The 21707-nt window shown below is 42.3% G+C and overlaps 1 protein-coding gene across 1 annotated transcript in view; it reads right to left on the reverse strand.

Annotated features, from left to right (window-relative positions):
* Nucleotides 1–21020, reverse strand: part of PIPOX (pipecolic acid and sarcosine oxidase) — a 45384-nt gene extending 24364 nt beyond the window's left edge. Inside the window, exons 1-2 of the mRNA XM_083172347.1 lie at nucleotides 20863–21020; nucleotides 12138–12286 (exon numbers count right to left, since the gene is read on the reverse strand). Of these exons, the coding sequence (XP_083028473.1) occupies nucleotides 12138–12286; nucleotides 20863–20985 (272 nt within the window). The 5' untranslated portion in view covers nucleotides 20986–21020. The remainder of the gene's footprint in view (nucleotides 1–12137; nucleotides 12287–20862) is intronic.
* Between the last annotated feature and the right edge of the window lie 687 nt (nucleotides 21021–21707).

A 21707-nucleotide genomic window follows, 5' to 3' on the forward strand; every position in this document is an offset into this window, starting at 1 on the left:
TAATAATCCATAGTGTATTATTATTGGTGGCAATTGGCCTATTAGCTATGTACTTTGTGTTTTTTAAATATACTTATAAATATACTCATTTCATTTGTCCAACCACACAAATTTTCCGGGATGAGTTCTACTGCCGCAGTGGGCTGTCCCGGAAAATTTCCGGGCATGCCACGATATGTAGGTCTGTGCCAGTGGTACCTCTAATGGTGCACCACTTGCGCACCACCAACTGGCTGTAACCTCCATATCGCTCCCCCTGTCACTCACCAATTGTATGCCAGGGTCCCTGCTGCCACACACTCCCAGCAGCCGCACATTCTCCACTGCAGCTGCCAAGCGCTTCCCTTCGCCGCTGCCAAGCATCCCCCATCTCCGCGTGCAGAAGTTTGGGGCTACTCGGGAGCACTCGTGCATTCAGGCGCCCCAACACATGAATGTTTGAGCTTTCCCAAGCCACACGAGTGGCCACGAACAGCCAAAGCCATAAGCAGCAGCCCTAGGGGAGCAGGGGCTGCTGCAGAAGGCAGCGGCTGCAGCTTGAGTGGTGAGTATTTCTGGGGCAGGACAAACCTGTCTTGGTAGGTTTGTCCTGCTTCAGGAAAACCCACCACTCAAGGTGGTCATTTTTCACCAATAATATTATGCATATATTATCCCTTTCACGGTGCCTAATGACACGAAAGCCTTGCCCACCACAAAGTGGATAACAGCGTCTTCTCCCCCATCTTATTTTTTTTTATAAAAATAATCAATGTAGATTAATATAGTGTACAACAGGCCGGACTAACCTGTGGCTTTTGCTGGGCATGCATGGACTAGTTTCAGAACAGCTGGAGAGCCAGGTTGGGCACACCTGGTGTACAGCATAGGCCCATAACAGGAGTTATCTTGGATTGGTGCAGTATTGTATTATGAAATGCCTGTATATTTTGATTATAATATGAGCACTTTTAATCTGGCTTCATGAAAAAGTTTAATTGTATCATGGAAACTATTATTTTGTAGATCCTTATGTTAAATGTGGAAAAATAACACTAATGTTACTTTTGATTCTGTGAGTACCTGTTTCTAGTCCTGAGGACCGAGTTTAATAACCTGGGGTTTAGAGGTATAGAAGATGGTGTCGACCAAGAAGAAGGGATCTGCTTTCCGCAAGTAGGGTACAGATATAGCCATGCTCATCGAGCATCTGCCATGTTGCACCTCATTGGAAAAGGCGCACAACCGCTGCCACGATTGTGCATTGTAGTCGCAACCACGACTCGCTTAAAAAAGCTTAAAAGCATTAGCCGGTAAAAGGCGCAGTGCATCCGAGTCACGAGTGCATCCGAGTCACGAGCACAAAATACATTTTCTGGGTAATTCTTGTATAAAATCAGTAAAATTTGCAAATTAAAGCATTCCAAGTGGGGGGACAAAAAAATTAAAGAAGAAAATTATTAAAAGTATAAAATCAGCAGATGCAAAATCAGGGTTCACTGTATATTTACCCACCACTCCAGGGGGTTAGGTTGGCTGTAGAAATATGCTGCATCTGGCACTAGTGAGATCTGGCTCATATCTTCTAGCACTAAGCTACCTGTAATATATTAATTATCCAATTATCACTGAAGATGTAGGATGCTTGCCTTCACCATATTAGGGCACTGACTATCCCATGACACGCTGGGTTTGTTTTTGTGTCCAAATCTACCATATTCCACAAATCACTTATAGATGTTTTCATATTTTTTTTTTTTGTGTGGGCCTTGATTCTGCATTGACCTTAATATCCTTTAAATGACAATACAGACATATCGTGGCGCAGTCCAGTCCGGCAATGAGCAGTTTTTTTCTAAGCAGTCTTTTCCATGCAAGATTCTGTTTAGGGGGTTTAATATTCTATTTTCCTAGAGAGCTTAATAAAACATAGAAAAATGTCCTACAAATGCTTAAGGGTTAATATTTTGTCTTTCCTGGGAGTTGTTCAGTGTGGTCTCGAGAGACATTGGGTTGCTTTCTGTAATATCCATGATGTGGCTTAAAATAGATGTATTGTTAGGAAAAAAAGAGCGGAAGAAGCAGAATATCAGTCCTGTTTATTGGGGGGGGTTGTAAAGGGGAAGGGTGTGGGGGATGGGGGCTCCAGTAGTGTAGACAGCGCTCTTTGACTGGCAGCTAGAAAATGAAATATGTAAGGTGGGGTTTAGGGAAAAAAAATTCCAAACAATTTTATCACAGAGGTGAAATTGCCCTTGACGGGGAGTCTCAGCTAGAAATAGCAATTTGCACACAAGAGACACAGAACGTGCGCAGAACATAGTGATTTTCATTTTAACAGTGGAATACAGCTAAAGTAACCAGGAATATCAATTTTGACAACCAGCGATAGAGACTATACCATAAGGAAAATAGTAACAATGAACGGAACATGCAAGATGTGCACTCTGCAGTACAGACAAGTGGCAAAGCAGACGGATAGTGTCAAGGTCACACAAATATTACACTGCCAGAAACTTCGCACAAAACTTGATACATTTTTAAATCAATGATTTAAAAGCATATCATAAATTCTGATTGGATGCAAATAAAATGCGAATATTATTCTAGAGGAATTAGTTTTATCCATATAACCGCTACACACACAGTCTTGCCCTATTCTCTTCCTGTTCTGCATTCACCCAGGTCCCTCTCTGGTGCTGCAGCAGATATGCGCTCCATTCAAATTATTGGATTTAAAATCTTTCCTGCACAGTTAAGCTTCCTTACAGTACACAAAATAAAGTGCTTAGAGTGTGCTCTGCTCATGTGTAAGGGGAGATTTATCATCTGCGGTTTTCTTTCTGTGCTTATTGAAAAGAATATATTTCCGCAATTATAGGAAAAAGGATATCATATATAAGAATATAAGAAGGTAGAAGAAAAAGACAAAGGAATTAGAAAACAAATGTACTACTTAGTTTTTAATGCAGTTAAATAATTTATTGTAGAAAATGTGTCGCGCATACAAAATGCAAAGTTTACAACTCACTATATGTATATTTATATCAATATGAAGATAATACAGATGTAGTACAGGAGGAATACGCCATCAGCTTTGCTGTAATCATCATTTTTTTTTGTCTGGAAATATCAGGATAAATAATTTAAGAAATAAAAGAAAGCAAAAACAAATCAATTTATTCAACATAATTTATGTTCTCTGGGTCTCGGTGGTTTGTGGCTCAGTAAATAAAATCTTTAGGCTTGGGTTAAATGCAAGAAAACACATTTCTTGTTTCTCCTGATTATCCAATGTTCCTCTGTAGGGAGGAAGCAGACAGCCTCACAGAGGGGAACTAAGAGAATGATGTAAGTGCACATTATCCAGCAGATGCTATATGAGAGTAAACTGTAGCTGTTACTGTACAACATATAGTCATACATCCCAATGTTTCCAGTGACTGGAAATGTATGCATCTTACTATACAGCCAAAAACATTGCAATCCTTAGCACTTACAGGGGCAGATGCATTAAGCTTTAACAAGAGATAAATCCAAGGTTGATAAGGAGAGATAAACATCCAGCCAATCACCTGCTAACTGTCATGTTACAGGCTGTGTTTGAAAAAAGTCAGTAAGGAGCTGATTGGCTGGACGTTTATCCAGGGCCGGTGCAAGGCACCGGAGCGCCCCAGGCAAGTCGGGGTGGGGGCGCCCCGGTGCCGGGGGGAGGGAGGGGGGGGTGGTACCTGTGTAAAAAATGTGCTGCCCCGGCGTCCCTGCAGTGCTGGGGCGGTCAGGGGTGTCCGTGCCGTAGGGGTACCTGCGGCGCCGTCATGTGTATAAAGCTGGCTGCGGCTGTCAGGGTCCCTATAGTGAATAGCAAATAACTAGCGCTTCCCGCGCCGCAGCGCGCATAGCGCTAGTTATTTGCTATTCACTACAGGGACCGCATCCAGCTTTATACACATGACGGCGCCGCAGGTACCCCTACGGCACGGACACCCCTGACCGCCCCAGCACTGCAGGGACGCCGGGGCAACAATTTTTTTATACAGTTCTCTGGGGGTGAGGGGCGAACTGCCGCCCTCCAGGTGCCGGCGCCCTAGGCAAATGCCTAGAGCTGCCTAGTGGTGGCGCCGGCCCTGCATTTATCTCTCCTTGTCACACTTGCATTTATCTCTTGTTAAGGCTTAATACATCTGCCCCTAAAGCACAGATATCTTTATCCAAAGAAATTCAGGAGGTAATTCAGTAACAATCGCTAAGCAGCAGTCGTTCGCCGCTTAGCTGGTGGCTTAACGTTGCGCGTCACCCGGCCAAACACCTGCCCTCCTGCCACTGATTCCCCTCGGTACCATGCAACGGGATGTACGCGAACACATACCCTCGCAGGGGAGAGAAAATCATTCCATGGTTGCTGATTATGGGATGATTTCTCTCCCTTTTGGAAATCAAAGTCAGTCTAGACAAAGAGGTGGCGGGCCCTGATGTCATGTGATACCATCTGCCCACCCGAGCAGACATGGGGAGCATTGTGTCCCTCCTGGAGAGGGTCATGTTGGGAGGTATGTTCTAGTACTGACTGGACCAAAAGTAGCCAGTTCAACCCTACTCTAAAGTACGAAGAACACTTTAAAAACCCACTGACATGAGGTAAAGTCTTCTGCTGTTCTTGCTTTAGTGCACATAATTCATGTTATTAAGGTGTTTGAACTGAAGAAGGTCCTTAAGGAACCAAAATGTCAGCCTCAGTGAAACACAAAATAATCCATATATTTTACCATAACACTGAAGAGTTTGTCTCTTGGGAACAGCCAGGCTTGTAGCAAATAACCTTATATTTTTAATAATGGAATAGTTCTGCAGCTCTATGGAAAAAACTGTATTAAATATTAATATCAGTGCTAGGAGTGGAGAATGTCCATATGTCTTACTTTAATGCAACTGTTTCTTCATACAGGTATTTCTTATCCATGGACTTTACACGTCCTGTTCAAAGTGCACGATATAGAGGTGTATAACCTGTTAATGATAAACACACTGCAACTGCCAGAGCCCAAAAGCTATTTTAGCTGCAGTGCTCAGTGCCCGCTGAGAAACATACATTGTAATAAAAATATGGAAATTGACCATGCTGCATAGTTGAGCCTCAAGGCTCCTATTTTACACCACAAGAGTGTGTTTAATATTAGCAGAAAACATGGCAACATTTCACTAACTGTGAAGTGTCTAGATTTTAAAAGGGGAGATACAACCGCCTTAGCATATTTTATACAGGAAATTATATATATTCCAGATATTCCAGAAGTACAAATGCAATTTGTGTTTTTTTTTTTTATATAGTTTATGTCTTTTCCCTCGTGTCCATATAGCGCCTCCCCTTCAAGAAAGTCACTTTAATGTTGTATCTCCATAATTATTAAACATATTATACAGGTTGAGTATCCCTTATCCCAATATCTGTTATCCAAATTATTAAAACCATAGTTTCCAGAATTTAATTTTTACTTTACTTTTATTTTTTTTAAATTTTAAATAAAAGCACTACTGGGGACATCTGTAACTGGCATTACTGGTGACATGATCTGTAACTGGCACTAAATATGTGCAAAAAAATGATTGCTTGGCATTCAAATTCAGTGAGGCCGACCTCCAGGATTTTTATTCTTATTTGAATAATAGCACAGCAAATATTGTCTTAACTTTCAACATCAGTCAAAAATTGGCACAGTTTCTAGACTTACAAATTGAAGTGATTGATGGACGAAACTTGTACTTTTTATAAACTCACTGATTGCTACACTTACATCAATATGACTAGTAATAATTTACCAGTATGGCTAGACAATGGCCCTTATTCTGGTTCACTCACAAAGGCAAATTCCTTCTCAAATGGACAAAAGCATGTGCACTGCAGGTGGGGCAGATGTAACTTGCGCAGAGAGATTTTGATTTGGGTAGGACTTTACTTTAAAGTGAGATCTATATTGCAGTGTAAAAATAAAGCACTCAGTATTTTCTCTGCACAGAAACAAAATAACTCACCCAAATCTAAATCTCTCTGCACATGTTACATCACCCTTTTTAATCACCCTTTCCCCCAACATTTTAAGGAGAAACATCATTGCAAAACAGATGGTAATAAAATATTTTGTGCCATTTCATGGGTAAAATAAAACTGGCGAACCAGCAACAGGGACATACGTTTAGCAAGAACTGAGGTGAGGAATATTCATGATCTCAAAACTCTCTAGCCCTCTAGTTTAAACCACGATTTTGGGATGTTTTTTATAATTATTTTAACACATGTCTATATATATTTTATTATTATTATTATTATTTGATGTCATTATATCTTTTTCACCATGAATTATTATAAGTGTACTGGGTATTATTTAATTTGCCATATCCAAATGTAAAATAGATGTGATTTGGTATTGTATATATATATATCGGTACCTACAGTATAACATATATCCCTATAGTAAGCCCATCACAAAATGGCCACCGTAATATCTTTACTCCCAATGGAGGAAGACCACCATGTGGTCCTTCCAGTATAGCATGATGGGAGGAAGGTGGAAATACCAACAGACAAGGCACAGGATGTGGAAACAACACGTTGCCGCGTCTGACACGGAATGCGGAAGTGAAGTATCGACACTTCTGGAAGTAGCTGGTTTTTCATTTCCGGCCTGTGAACACTGGCTTTTTTGGATCCTCCTGTGCACATGGAGGTATATGTACATATCAGACCCTCGTGCCAGCGAATGCCCATTGTTGGTAAGAAAGAACAGGTTTGTAAAAAAGATTTTAACTTTTTTGTGGCGCTACCTGTGGTGTTCAGCTACAGTGACACAATTGAAAACCTTCACCAAGTTAAAGACACAATGTTATACAAACATTGGTCACACCAAGTGATGCCACAATAAAAAGGTATAAATGTCTCTTCTTACATAGAACATCTTTTTCTCTATACAATATTCAAGAGTCCAGAATTTCCTGAAATCTCAAACAGAGAAAACCATAGTACAGATGGTTTACAAAAACATAGATGTTTATTAGCCAATATATGAACTCACATGGATCCAACATTTTTGAAAAGCTTTAAATGGACACTGACGGTCCTGCATAGATATATTGTTCCAGACAAAGGAACTCCAGAAAAAATCTCTCTAGATGCAGCCTAAGTAATGGTCAGTTTACACTCAGGCAGTGCCAGATTAAGGTCCACATGGGCCTGGAGCTGAAATTTGCAAAGGGCCTAACCCCCATACTGTATTAGGGAAGACAAAGACATGGTCACACAATAGTGTTATGTTATATATGTATATATATGTATAATAAAATATAATAACATGTTAATTAATAAATAAATGACACCACACCTAGTGCCCCTATTTCATATTACACCAGAGTAGTGTCCCTTATTCACATTATGAAACACAGTACATAGCACAGTATGCTGCACAGTAGTGCCCCTTATACAAAAAAGCCAACGGTACCAGTGCCACTTATACACATAATTATACACATATTAATGCCTGAGGTAGCAGTGTCTCTTATAACCATAATTACAGTATGTCTGTGGTAGCCGTGCTGCTGATACTATATTAATGCCCAACACTTTTGTTGGTAAGCTGCTCAATCAGAGGTGTGTCACTCAGGTGCCAAAAGGGAGGGGCTATTCTGTCTAGGAAAAAACATTTGGTATCCCAATTGCACACTGAGTGAGAAAATAACTACATATTAATCAGATAACACAGAGATATTGGTTGCTTATATCTGCAGATATAGGGCTAAGCCCCCAGGCCGTACGTCAAGGCATCTCTGTCACTGGGGGTCCCTAATACTGGGTATGGGTCTGGGGTGTGGGCCCCCAACATGCCGACACAGGCTGAGTACTCCAGGGCAGCACACAAATGAAAATTAGTAGGGGTTAATAAGAAGCACATAGGTGCTATGTAGGGAAGTGATTAAAATACAAAATATATACAACGTGATAGGAAAAAATAAGTGTTAATAAAGTGTTAGGGTGTGCTACCCTGGAGCAGACCAGCCCTACCAACACAGGGGGGACCACACTCCCAAACCCATCCCATTAGCAATAACATATATGTCGTGCTTAATAGCCCAGTGTAAGGCCACATGATAATGGCATATAACATATGAGAGCCAGCTTACCTGGAGATACCCCTGGCTTCTCCAATGGCACTTAGGTGTCAGCAATCCCTCCTAATGCTGACCCATCTATGCCTCTCTATATTAATGCACAGTGTTACAGTGTTACTTCTACCCATAATAAATGCCCATGGTGGCAGTGCCCTTTATACACATAATAAATGCACACAGTAGTATACACATAATAATGTACACCACATAAATGCCCCTGTACAAGTAGAGTCAGTCAGCGTTCATCATCCATGCATCCCCGGCTCTGCTACTGCAGGCACAAGGGTAATACCCTGCACCACTCACAGGAGAGGGGTAATATTCTGAACCACTCACAGGACATGTAATGCTCTGCAGGACAGGAGTAATCCTCTGTAGTACTCATAGAGGTAATACTCTGCAGAACTCACAGAACATCACAGGTGTAATGCTCTGCAGCCCTAACAGGACAGCACAGGGGTAATGCTCTGCAGCACAGGAGTAACACTTTGCAGTACTCACAGGACAAGCTTCTCGAAGCAGCGGTGCTTGCAGCGGTCCCAGTGCTGCAGCTGGCAGATAATACCAGCTTTCCAGGCCACACCTGTCCAGTAACCAAGATCCTCCCAATGGTGCTGCTGCTGCTGCATCTGGGGGCCGCAATCACTGACACAGCCCGGGGTTGGAGTCACAGCCTGGGGGGGGGGGGGAGTCACTGCCTTGGGAGAAGTCACATACTGCTGGGTGCGGGGTTACACGCTTTACAGAGGCCCCAGCATACATTGTGGACAGATTCCTAGATAGCTGGAGGAGTCACATCCTGTTAGGGGAGGGTCAAAGCACCAGTGCAGATACGCGCTACTCAGGTGTGTCAGAACGTTTTTCGGTCAGGGGGGTCAAGTTGAAATCTCAGTTTGGCGTGCACAGATTCAGAGTCAAAAATATTTATCAGTTACACTCACACACAGACACACACACTCTCACACTCTCTGCCATGAGTTATACTCACCATTTAGGGTGGCTCACTCAGGCTGGTGTTAGAGGTCTCCCCTGCTTATGGTGCTGGAAGGCATGGCAGTGCACTGGCTGTACAGTGCCGTGTAGCTATGCCCCCTTTTTGGATCTTTGGCTGCACTGTAGTGAGGAAACGGAAAGTAAACTACAGCTCACTGCAGCAGAGGCTGGTGGGAAATATCCCTGGCATCTTCACCCGGAGGGGTGAAAACAGTACAACATTCCAGGGAGGTGATGGACATTTAAAGCTTAAAAAACTGCAATCTTCCCTCGGGGGTGGGGCAGGCTACTGCACAAGCGTAATGATTTCAAAATGTCCTATGTTAAAATGGGGCATATTTTACGAAATAAAATAGATATATACAGAAACTATCTGAAACAACTTGACACCAAAAGGCCCTACACCAGCACAATATCTACATAACAACACCAACCCCACGCCTTAATTTACTCTCTACACTGAGTTATGCCTTCCCAAAAATCTCTTATAGGCTACAGAAGAAAAGTGTCAGTTTTATCCAAACAGGAAGTGAGAGAAAAAAACTGACAGTTGAAAATTTAGATAACAGTGTGGTGGTCATGATGTGGCAGCTCCTAACTATGCCCACCATACATTTATATAACCACCTCTTTGTCCTGTTACAACTACAAGCATTACGATTAGCACTTTGACAGCTATTGGGTCTGCTGATGTTATGGTTGTTCTGTAACATGTAAACTTCAATACAAATACTTTCTTCATTGAACTGGTGTGCTGATCCTTTACTTCTTCCATGTGACTGTGAAGATGTGAGTGTGGTACAGTATACAGATATCTATATATCTATATACCACACACACCTCTCCATGGTCACACACTTATCCAGCAGCTGCAGTTCCGTTTCATAGGGGTGGAAGCAGGTGCGTGTTTTCTGGGGGAAGGGGGGGGGGGGGGGTCTGAGGGGGGATGATAACAGTTAATAACAGTTATAAAAAAAAAGGATAAAGTACAAATTATGTGAAAGTCAATAAGACTAATTCATTATTAAAACTAACTGAATCTAAATGAAGCACAAATATATCACACTGACAACACCACAAAATGTCAGTTACAAAGTAACATTGATCATTTTATAGCTCATTTTATTATTACCCGTTTAAAATAGCTCGTGGTAAAATCATCAATAATTTATCCGAGGCTAGAAGCAACAGGAGAATTTCAGGAATCAAATGTGTAATTGGAACGAGCAAGAGAAATTAAACTCAATTTGTACAATAACGTTTCAAGGACAGATAACTGGAATACAGCAATAGGAACTTTTTTTTTTTATCAGCTGAGGCAGGTGAGTGACAATTCCGCACACTATGCCATTGTCAGTGATTATACAGACTGCTGTGGGTACAGAGGGCGGTGGAAGGTCAGTGTAGCGCAGAAATCATTGGCACAGTAGGATTGCTTTGTGCCCCCTTTGTGTACCATGATGCAGAGAGATGATAAATGGGCTATGAGGCAGCCTGAGCAAGACAGAGAGAGATATTGATGGGAGGGTCACGTGCTATCAAAACAAAAGGGTATGTACTTTCTGAGAGCTGTTAAAACCTACTGGGATAATTAATAAAAAAGAAGTTAATTTGGATGTGAGAATATGGCAGCATTGGAATAATTAATACCTAATGATAGACTTCTGGAGTCCTCTGTCCTTTATGTGAAATCCTTAGCGGCTCGAAATAATTATCTTGCATAACACATTACTACTGAGTAATTCAGCTGTGGTACTTTGCCACACTTTATGGCGGAAAAAGGGCACAGAATGCTTTGCAAATAGATGCATATTGGTCTATAATCTTGTAGGAGATGTGTTGTGCAACAATGTTATCTTATAATAATTCTTAAGGCCCATACACCCTGGGGAGTTTTGAGCTGAAAGCAGCTCAAACTTGGTGTTTTGAGCGACTTTCAGCTCAACGCCGCCCAGTGTGTACGGCCGACGATGACCAGTGACGCGCGCTCCCGCATCATCGCCGGGAAAGCCAATCATCTGCTTGTATTATCAGCAGATGAGCGGCTTTGTGGATGGCTTTGCATAGCGCTGAGCTATGCAAAGCCATCCGCCCCCCACTGACAGCGCCAGACAGGGGGAGAGTGGCTCAGTGTGTATGCACTGAGCGGCTTTCCCCCAAGCGATGACAGCGGTCATCGCTGTGCATACACGCTGGGCATAATCGCCTTAGTGGTTGTGTACAAGTAAGTGGTGTTGCTCCCTAAAATCTTTGAATTACAAACTACCCATTACTTAAAATATAGGAGGCCATATTTGGGGGGGGGGGGGTTTAACAAATATTTAAGACAATAAAGCCTCTTACGGTAATTCTCTAGGGGCTAGTGACATCACTATGGCACGGGGCACAACTAATCCATAGACAATTCAGTGGCTGTTTTCTCATGGATATTGTTCAGATTACACAATTTCAGCCTCCAACAGCACAGTATGTACAGTACAGTTAAACTTTAAACATGAACTCCTTAGTTTGTATAATTTTCACCTGTGTATTTCTAAAAAAAAAGGAACATGATTTGTCTTATGAGTGAAGCCTTTAACAGCAAAACATTTTCATATATCTAAAAAGAGACAAACTGTAATGGCGCCTACACATGGGGAGATGTGCTGCAGAGCATTCTGAACGATCCAGCATCGCTCAGAACGCTAAGCAGCACATCTCCCCATGTGTAGGCATCGCTCAGCACACAGCGCTGTATATGATAGCTAGATACTGCTAGCTCTCTGGGCAAAGCTTATTGTGGCTAGACAAATTGGTCTAGACTGTACTCCACATTGAGAAAATGGTCTTCAGCATTAGTTTGTCAAATATTTTTTTTTTACCTACCTGTATACTACTAAACTTTTCTTGATTATTTTTTGAGGTTCACAATATGTTAGCAAACCCTAATTTAGATGCTCCATGAAACCAAAATGTATATACGATGATTATGACCTGTTCTCCACCCATCCATTGTCATGTTGACTCACCTATACAACTGGATGCCCGACTCTTTCTCCAACTCTTCCCACAGCTGATAGCTTTCTTTCATCATGTTGGTGTAGAAGTCTTCTGCATAAGCTCTACGGATTATCCTTGATTGCCCATGGGAGCTGCCTCTGGAGTGGGGAAGGGGAAACTAAAAGCAAAAAAAAATAATAATACAGAGTTATTTTTCCACCAGAAGCAGGATATACAGAGGTCTGTTCTATAAAGTAAATGCAAATTTAATTTACTGAACATTCTCTCATGTAAAACTTGGTTTGTAAATTCATGGTGCACAGATGCCCCTAGCACCTCAAAAGAAATTCTACAATCGGCTAGAGACAAGTCAAATATATCCCATTATGCTTTCAATCTCATTATGGCTCAGTGCTGCTTGGTAAAATATATTATAATATTAATTGGATAACATCAAGTCCTATTTTCCCATTTCCATCAGAAGCATCAATTTCCATCCATGTGCAACTCCCTAGTGAGCAAAGTTCAAGGTTAAATACACATTTAAGTTGAATTTCTATCCCTTTACCATATCACTTCCAACCTGTATGGGCTTCTAGACGTCCAGTAATTATAAACGTTCTTGCCAGATGTAGGGTCTAAGTGAAGTATTGGTACTTGTGTATTATCTGGGCGCCCGATGTGGAAAATTGCATGCCTTAACTTAAGGCATGCAATGCGATGCGATGGACACGATTTTGCGGTAAAATCATGTCGATCGCATCGCATGCGACCAAATCGTGCATGCGATGCGGTCGACGCGATCAACGCGATTTTTCCATAGGAATCAATGTTAAATGGTTCCAAATAGTCCCTGACACCTGATTTCACATTAGGGGCAATGGTAAATGCCCCCCATGGCCCCCCCCATTAGGTGTATTAGCTAGGGATGGCCATCAACCATCGATGATTCGAAATCATCGATGGTTCATGGCCGATGTCAAATACTTTTGCCATCGATGGGGGAGAACCAGATAGTTTCCCTCCATCAATGGAACAGCAAAACGATGTTTTGCTTTTTTTTAAAGTGCCGGGACACGGAGCATAGCTCCGCCCCCGACACCCGCGAAGCCCCACCCCCCGCATTTTGATTGGCTCAAAGGCCAATCAATCGAGCCCCGCGAGGGGACGCGGAATACACTTCGGGCTCGTATTCCGCGTGCGGTCGCCACGCTTTGGGCTCGGTGGCTCGCTGCGCTCGCCACACTATATAAAATCAGCTCCATGCCGACGTGGATAGTGGGGGTATGAAAAAAGTCAGAGGATGCGTACCGCCGTCCCACGCGGCCTTGCTGTGCTCGCCACGCTTCGGGTTGGCATTGATGGTGGGGTGTCGTTAACAATGAGGGGGCATACACCAAAATGGGGGGGGGGGCCTGGGGGGCATTTAACATTGACCCTAATGGGAAATCGGGTGTCAGGGACCATTTGGGAACATTTAACATTGATTCCTATGGAAAAATCGCGTCCATCGCAGCGCATCGCATCGTATGCGATTTGGTTGCATGCGATCGACGCGATTTTTCCGACCCGATGAAAAAAATCGGGCGCCCAGATAATACACAAGTACTTAAATTTAAATAGCACAGAAGCCATTATTATCGCTCAGTCTTAATCTTTGAAGTACAGTATTGCCACAATTCCCAATCTCACTACCACAAGGAAATCCAATACTTCCTTCTTCTTTCCCAGATTTGATGATTCCAACTAAAAAATAATAAGTATAGACCAATTAGGGATTTTAAGAAAATTTTCCAGATTTCTCCTATGGATATGTGATCATTGTTAGACAAGGATCGTCAGATCAGATTGGGTAATCATGACGCTGATGTATGGCCTGCATTAGTTACTGCAACAAGAGGCACCACTGGCGCACACCTTCATCTTAGTGGTATGCCCAGAAATTTTTCAGGCATACAGTACCACTCAAGTGGTTAAGCCCGGTAAAGTGATAAAGTGGTGATAAAATGGAAGGTGTTAACGCACCAGCCAATCAGCTCCTAACTCATTTTTCAAACATAGCTTCCACTGTATCTCCACATGATCTCTTTGCCAGGCTTAATTCATCTGTTCCAATGTGTTATAGGCATCATAATTGGGTTGTAAGTGATGTGGAAGTACAGTAAGCACACATGTGAAACACTCCAGGTTCTATTTGGGTTTAAAATTGGTTATTTTGGAGTAGTTTTCAGCCATGTGCATATAAATCCTATATAGTTGCAAATCATTTTGCAATTCTGACGCATTATTCAGACAGAAAGTGTAATATCCCTATGACATGCCCAACGTCACCTATGCAACAATGGGAATCACTACAAATGTCAAAAAAATGTTATGAGAACACACATCCACTCCTCTGATAAGCCCTTGAGAACAATGGTTAAACATTCGGACTAGTGTCTCTTTAAAAAATGAAGTAACCATATACTGTAGGAATGGGAGCAGTGATAATAAAAATATGTTTGTTAAAAAAGTTAGAACAACTTTTAAGGAGGGGAAATTTGACTGATACAATTTGTCTTATCCTGCAGAGGTGGGTGATGTAAGCAAGGGGCCAAATTTAATAGGGTGAGAGAATCAGAAAGTGAGAGATTTTGGGAGAGGCAACCAACCAGGTTGATTTTTCCAATGTAATTGATTGCCGCTTTGGAAAAAAATAATAATAATAAGTTAACTCTCCAAAAATCTCTCACTTCCTGATTCACTCACCCTATTACATTGGCCACACGTCTGCACTTGCACCTAGGAGCCTTCCTGCCAAAAATGAATACCAAACAGTATGCAATATGGCATAAAATATATTTTTAACAAGTTATTATGTGCTAAACCTAAAATAAAAATAACATGCTCAAGCAACTAAACATAAAGACTTTTGCTATTATTGCTAACAATTATATACTGCAAATCTGTGTGTACAGTACTGTGGCAAATAAAATAAAAAAATTGAATTTGGCAAATTTTAGCAAAACATTTAAGATTGCAGCCTATTGTGAAGGGACCCCTATCTTCTGCAAGTCCTTACATACAGTATATGCTCAGCACACCATTACATTACAGTTAAATGTACTTACCCAGATACAATGGAAAATAACTATACAGGACTGGCTTGTGCTATACAACCAGCTAGGTCTATTTTTTTTTAAACAAAACAAAAGAAATATGCCTACAGTTTTGGTACCATCAGTGGGGCAATATTAATGGTTAATCCATACCTCCCAACTTCTGCATTAGTAAAAGAGGGACAATCGTGCAGCAGAGATGTGCGCACGCCTGAAAAGGGGGTGTGGCATATGTAAATGAGGACATGGTCTATGCAAATAAGGTCATCATCGGGCCATGCCCCCGTTTTTCGTCCTTTGCCTCGATGAATAGATATGCACAGTGTCTATTCCCTTCAGGCTGGGGGGACTGCCATCTGCACCAAACCCCCTTCCCCCCCGCGGGACACTGTTGGCCCCGGGGCGGCCGTTCTAAAAACCGGGATGGTCCCGCGAAAAATGGGACTGTTGGAAGGTATGGTTAATCCACTATTTTATCATCAACCAGGCTGTAAAGATGATTCCAGTAAGGACCAGTGTCCCTAACATCTTTCTTCACCCATGACCAGTGGGAACAGAATCATTACACCACTGATGTTTCCCTTCCCAGAATATGTCATCAGTATCCGGCATGGAATATCATTTTAGTATAGAGTTTCATAGGCCAAAGGGTTCTCCTGGTTGGGCCAAAGGGGATCTAATCCTTACATTTTAGGTAAGAAATAACATGTAACGGGGAAGATTCTGCAAGCAAATTACATGTGACATTAAAACAGATAGTAAAGGTTGCCCAGCCAAAAAGAGTTATTTCAGGAAAGTCATATTCAGAAATTCATAGACTTTAATACATATCTAATACTTGTTAAGGACCATTACACTTTTCATATTAACTATGAAAATACAGTTGGAAAATTATTTCTCACTTTGCTCCTGGAGCTCGATTGTAATTAATCTTTTGAAAATGGAAATCTAAAAATACCCTTCTCGATATCAAAAAATCTACTGAATATATAAAAATGAAAAAGAATGAAAACACACATGTATCTGGGTATTGTACACATTACTAGCTCTTGTTCTAATATGCGATATTGTACATGTAATTTTAGCATCGAGCGGCACAGGGCAATATGCTGAATTAAAGACTAGCCTATGAACACAGGATATTCATTTCACAAGTGTTGATCACATGGTACGTTGGACTGGTCTACTTTTGAAAAAAGCCTTTCAGGGAGATTGTGAAAGCTATACCTCAGGCTTGCCTACGTTTAAAAAGTCTCCGCTCCCGGAGAAGCCTGGAGAGGAGACTATCAGCATCATGTCAAGTATGTACAGTACATGCAGCTGTTACATAGTTTGGCACACACAGTATATTGGCAATGTATATTAGAAACTGTATTTGAAAATGCATGTACAGTAGACACAGGGATCATTGTGCCTTTTAACAAATGCAGAGAAATAGCAATGATGATCCAATTTGAATGTATATATATCTTGATTTTTTCCTCCAAGAATGTAACAGGCGGGTATGGTACAATCAGGGAGAGTCTTCAGGTAGTCATTGAGATGGCTACTATTTCAGGGAGTTTCCCTGACACACAGGAGAGTTGGCAAGTATGTGGTGTGACCACATTAGTTTGAAATCTTTGGGGGCAATTCAATTCAATTCAGTGCGATGTTAATCATGCTGGGAGGGAGGTAACGGAGATATTCAGTTGTCAACAGAGCACCCTGCAATTAGTCAGGAAATGCCAGTTTCTGTCCCTTAATCTGGGTGTTTAGTTGCAGTAACCGCCATTCTCCATATTAATTTCAGGCTACAATGCTGATTGTGCTGTGCTAAAGGCAGAAAACAGCATAGTTTAGTGGGATTTCTGCTTTCACCTCAGGAGTGGTGCAAGAAGAAATCCACTGGTTGGGTTAACAGCGTGGTCAATTGAATAGCTCCAGAACCTCTTTTCTGGTGCCATAACGTTGTGCTGAATTGAATCGCCCCTGGGGAATGAAGGGTCCACCAGGGAATGAGGTTATAGAGGCTCAATTTTTACACCTATTTTGACAAATTCACTTGGCACTAAAAGGGTTAAACGCCTACGTGCCAGTGCAGCTGCTGATTGGGGAGGGGGGGGGGGGTATTAAAAAGAAAAGGTCACTTTGAAATGTAATGATACTGGTAGTGGGGCAGTGTATTTTTGTTTATTTAGTTGCTGAGGGACAGTGTATGCAATTACAGTGGGGTAGTGTGTGGAATTATAAGGTGTGCCGAAATGAAAAGGTGACTTTTGCTGTAGCAGTGTTGTATCTAATCGCAGTGAGTTCATGTGTTTGGCGATAGATGGCGTGGCGTTTTTCCCAGTTGTGCATATGTGTAGTAAATGGCTTCACCTCAGTTTCTTCATTCTTGGAAATTTGTGTTGCATGGTCGGATGCATGATGGATTCCCCCAGATCAGCGCAAATAGGTGTTATCCAATTTCGTTGCACAGAAGGTGAGCACGCTTCAGAAATTTATCGCAGGATGAAGGCGGTGTACGTCGAGCCATAGTCCGATGGTGTCAGCATTATGAGGTGGGACGTGAAAGCATCAGGGACTTACCACGGCCCGGGCAGGTGCAAGTTGTCACCAACCATGGCACGATTTTAGCTGTGGAGGATCTCATTCCCAATTGGTGCACTGTGCGAGACACTGATCTCCATACACTACTTTCATCCTGCGATAAATGCGCTGATCTGGAGAAATCCATCATGTATTCGACACGCAAAACAACTTAACAGAAATAAAGAAACTGAGGTAAAGCTGTTCACTACACATGCACAACTGCAAACACATTAACCCACTGTGATTAGATACAACACCGCTACAGCAAAAGTCTCCTTTTCATTTGAGCACGGGGGAGCGATTTTTGGCGACTTATAGTAATTTATGCGCATGTGCAGATTCTGTGTGAAAACGCTGGGTGTTCCCATGGAAATTCCCAGATGACGCGGGTCGGGCAGCTGACATCAGCGGATGCCATTGCCCCCCCCCCGCATCCTGCACAGGGCGCTCGGAGATCTGACACCACAGAGGTGTCTCAGATCTGCGCACGCTAAATAAATCATTCAATGGTCACTGACCGTCAAATTAATTCTCCCTCGCACCCAAGGCTACGAATGGATGATTATGCAAATCATCCATTCGCAACTGGGAATATCGGTGTGCGAGGGGGGGGGGGGCAGACGGCCATGCAGACAGCGTCTGGGGGACTGGCAAGCTGAAAAATTTGCAGAGTTTGCAAGTCAGCCAGGATAAGGGCCTTCGCCCCGAACTGACTGACTTTTGGATGACAATTAGGAGATTATCCATACAGATTACAGGCACTCCCTTACCACACACTCCAGAATTTTGGTTGCTCAATTACATGGAGATCCCTATCTCAGTGTTTGAGAAATCCCTTCTCCGACACTTAATGAATGCAGCAAGGGCAACTATACCCTGCTTCTGGAGAACCCAAATACGACTTCCAATCTCACACTGGTTCCAGAGACTAGACCGGTACATGCTCATGGAAGACCTTACATCTTCCTCTTCCTCCAAACTACCCTCAAATACATTTACCACCACTTGGTCCCCTTGGCTGAACTTTAAAGAAAGTCATGAATATGCATCATATGTTAGTACTCCCTCACTGATGCCTGTCACACAACCATGACACGACACTGGTTGTACTCTACCTTCCCCCATTTTCCCTACTCTCTCTCCTTCACTCTTTACGTTCTTCTATCACTGCCTCTTCTCTCCTATCTAACGCTCTTACTCTAAAGTGTGTTATTTCCCTCGGTTGACAATGTTGATGCATACGTTCGCTAACGATTAATATATGGACTGCGTACTATTTTTGATTTGATACTCTTTGTAGTCCCTTTGAAAATGTAAATGATACAATGTTTATTTGTTATCTTATAATAAACACTGATTGCGTAAAAAAAGAATAAGGGCCTTTGCGGGGCAGTGTGTGGAATTACTGTGGGTGGCAATGTGTGGAACTACTGTAATGGGCATTGGGGGACAGTGTGTGAGGGGACTGTTGGGGGGGGGCAGCGTTGCATTACTGTGGGATACAGTTTGTGGAATTACTGTGGGGGCAACTTGAATTTTGGGAACTTCCCTGCAGTTCCAGGTGGGTGGGCAAAATATGGAGCACTTTAAACACTAAAGCTGGGTACACATATGTACAATTTCCTTTTTCTTGCGACCGTTCGATCGACCGAATACACGTTCGGCCGTCCAAAACATACGACCGTTCTGCGCGTACACATATGTACAATTTTACTTGCGACGTCCGATGTACTCCTGTCCAAACAATCGCAAGAAGAAGTATATGAGAGACCCTGTAACCCTTTGCCTGCTGTTTTAACTAATGTGTATATAATGTATATATGTTGAGCAGTGGCTCAACACTTTAGACGCATCCCTTTAAGACATTAATCAATGTTGAAGTTTTAATAGAGTGGGCTGGAAGCTCTTTTCAGGGCACCAGCTTCACACTATTAAAACTTCAACATTGATTAATGTCTTAAAGTGATGCGTCTAAAGTGTTGGGCAGTGAGGCATTATACACACATTAGTTAAAACAGCAGGCAAAGGGTTACAGGGTCTCTCATAATGCAGCATACCACCGTGCTTTGTCAAACTGTCAAGCATATCGATCGAAGGTGCGTACACACTTCACTTTTGTTCCGATATGGAGCCGTCCTGTCGGATGAAATATTAAGCAGCAAAGAACCTTCGACCGACCGACCGTGGACGGCCAAGAGCGTTTTTGGCCGTTTATCGGTCGCACAGCAGCAATTGGGACAGCGTACACACCTATACAATCGAACGGCCGTTTGCCCCCAGATTGGAAGAACGGCCCGACGATTGTATATATGTGTACCCAGCTTGAGTATAACTATAAATGTTTAACACACAGATAATAGCAGCCAGTTACTAAAGCTTAATGATACTACAGTATATAATAATATTGTACTTAGAAGCAGTGTTTTCTCTTGTGTCAGGAAGATCAGATGTAGTTTGAATTGCAACAAACTTCCAAAGTTCAACATTCTTAGTAAACACAGAAATCACTGAGAAAAGTACTGTACTTGTTATTCTGTAAATTAGTTCAGTTATAATATATCTTACAATCACAATAGTACACTACTGTATCTCTTCATCCACTCTGTATTACATACAGCAGTGATTTTCAACCTTTTTACCATGCGGCACACTAAATAATATTTTAAAGTTGCCAAGGCACACCATAAAATCCCCACAGGGCAAAATACATTGGCACCCACAGGAAAAAAACAAACCTATTGCCCCCATATAAAAAACAATCACAATGGTCCCCACAGGTAACAACAATAAAATACATTGGCCCTTACACGAAAAGAAGAGACCAGTAAATAACAGTTGAACTGGTGGTGGCTGTAAACTGGTTTGGGCATCTCTGGATCTGGTGGCACACTTGAGAACAGCTCAAGGCAGACTAGTGTGCCACGGCACAGAGGTTGAAAAACACTTACATACAGTATGTGTAAGAAAACTGATATTGTATCAATCACCCACAGTATCTTACAGCATTGCTGCTGCTGCTGCTGCTGCACACAGTATGCTGTAATGTGAAAATACTGCTGACTATTCATTCTGCCCCATGTACCTGTTCCAGCAGTAAGGTCTTCTTTTTGTTTTTAGCTAGGTGATAGGCAGTGAAGGAGCCCTGTATTCCAGCACCTATTACAATACAGTCAAACACTGTGCTGCTGCTGCTGCTAACGGCCATGTTTACTAGGAGTTTCTTCAGTATGAATGTGACCAAAGGGAGTAGGAGGCCTCTAATACACAGACTGCTGTCTCTTTAGTAGGATGGGCCTCACACATGTTGCTTAAAGCAGCAATGTTCAGGCAGTGTGAAAGTACAGCATGGCATGTTCACAAAATTCCAATCCTTGTTGCTGTTTTTCAGCTGACAGCATGGGTAATTCTGCAATGTACATGCAATGCTTAAGTATATAGACTTTGCCCCTGCATGATTTCTACTAGTTATCATTATTGGTTTATATTATGTATGCAGTTTCATTTAAAATGTATTGAAATGAGTATACATATAGGAGGTCATTGTGATCTATTCGCTCCCCTGCACGTTCGCACGGGGGAGAGATGTTTTGGTTCTGAGCATGTGCATAAGCATTATGTGCAAGTGCAGGCTCCGTGCAGGCTATCTGGTATTGCCCCTTTGCCATGTGTTACTCTTCGCTATGCATAACCCTATGCCCACCTGTGCTATGTATTGCCTGTGACATGTCTTACCCTGTGCCCACCTGCATTCTATGTATTACAGTTGTCTGTGCCATGTTTTACCTTGTGCCCAACTTTGACATGTTACCCTGTACTCTACTGTGCTATATAGTATTCGGTACTCTTTACCTAGCACGGCGCCCACGATTTTGATCGTGGGCATCGCAGGTAAAAAAATTGCGGGCATCGCGGGCATTGAATGCACTA

The sequence above is a fragment of the Crinia signifera genome, chromosome 2 (assembly GCF_055691185.1).
Source record: "Crinia signifera chromosome 2, ASM5569118v1, whole genome shotgun sequence".
NCBI lineage: Eukaryota > Metazoa > Chordata > Amphibia > Anura > Myobatrachidae > Crinia > Crinia signifera.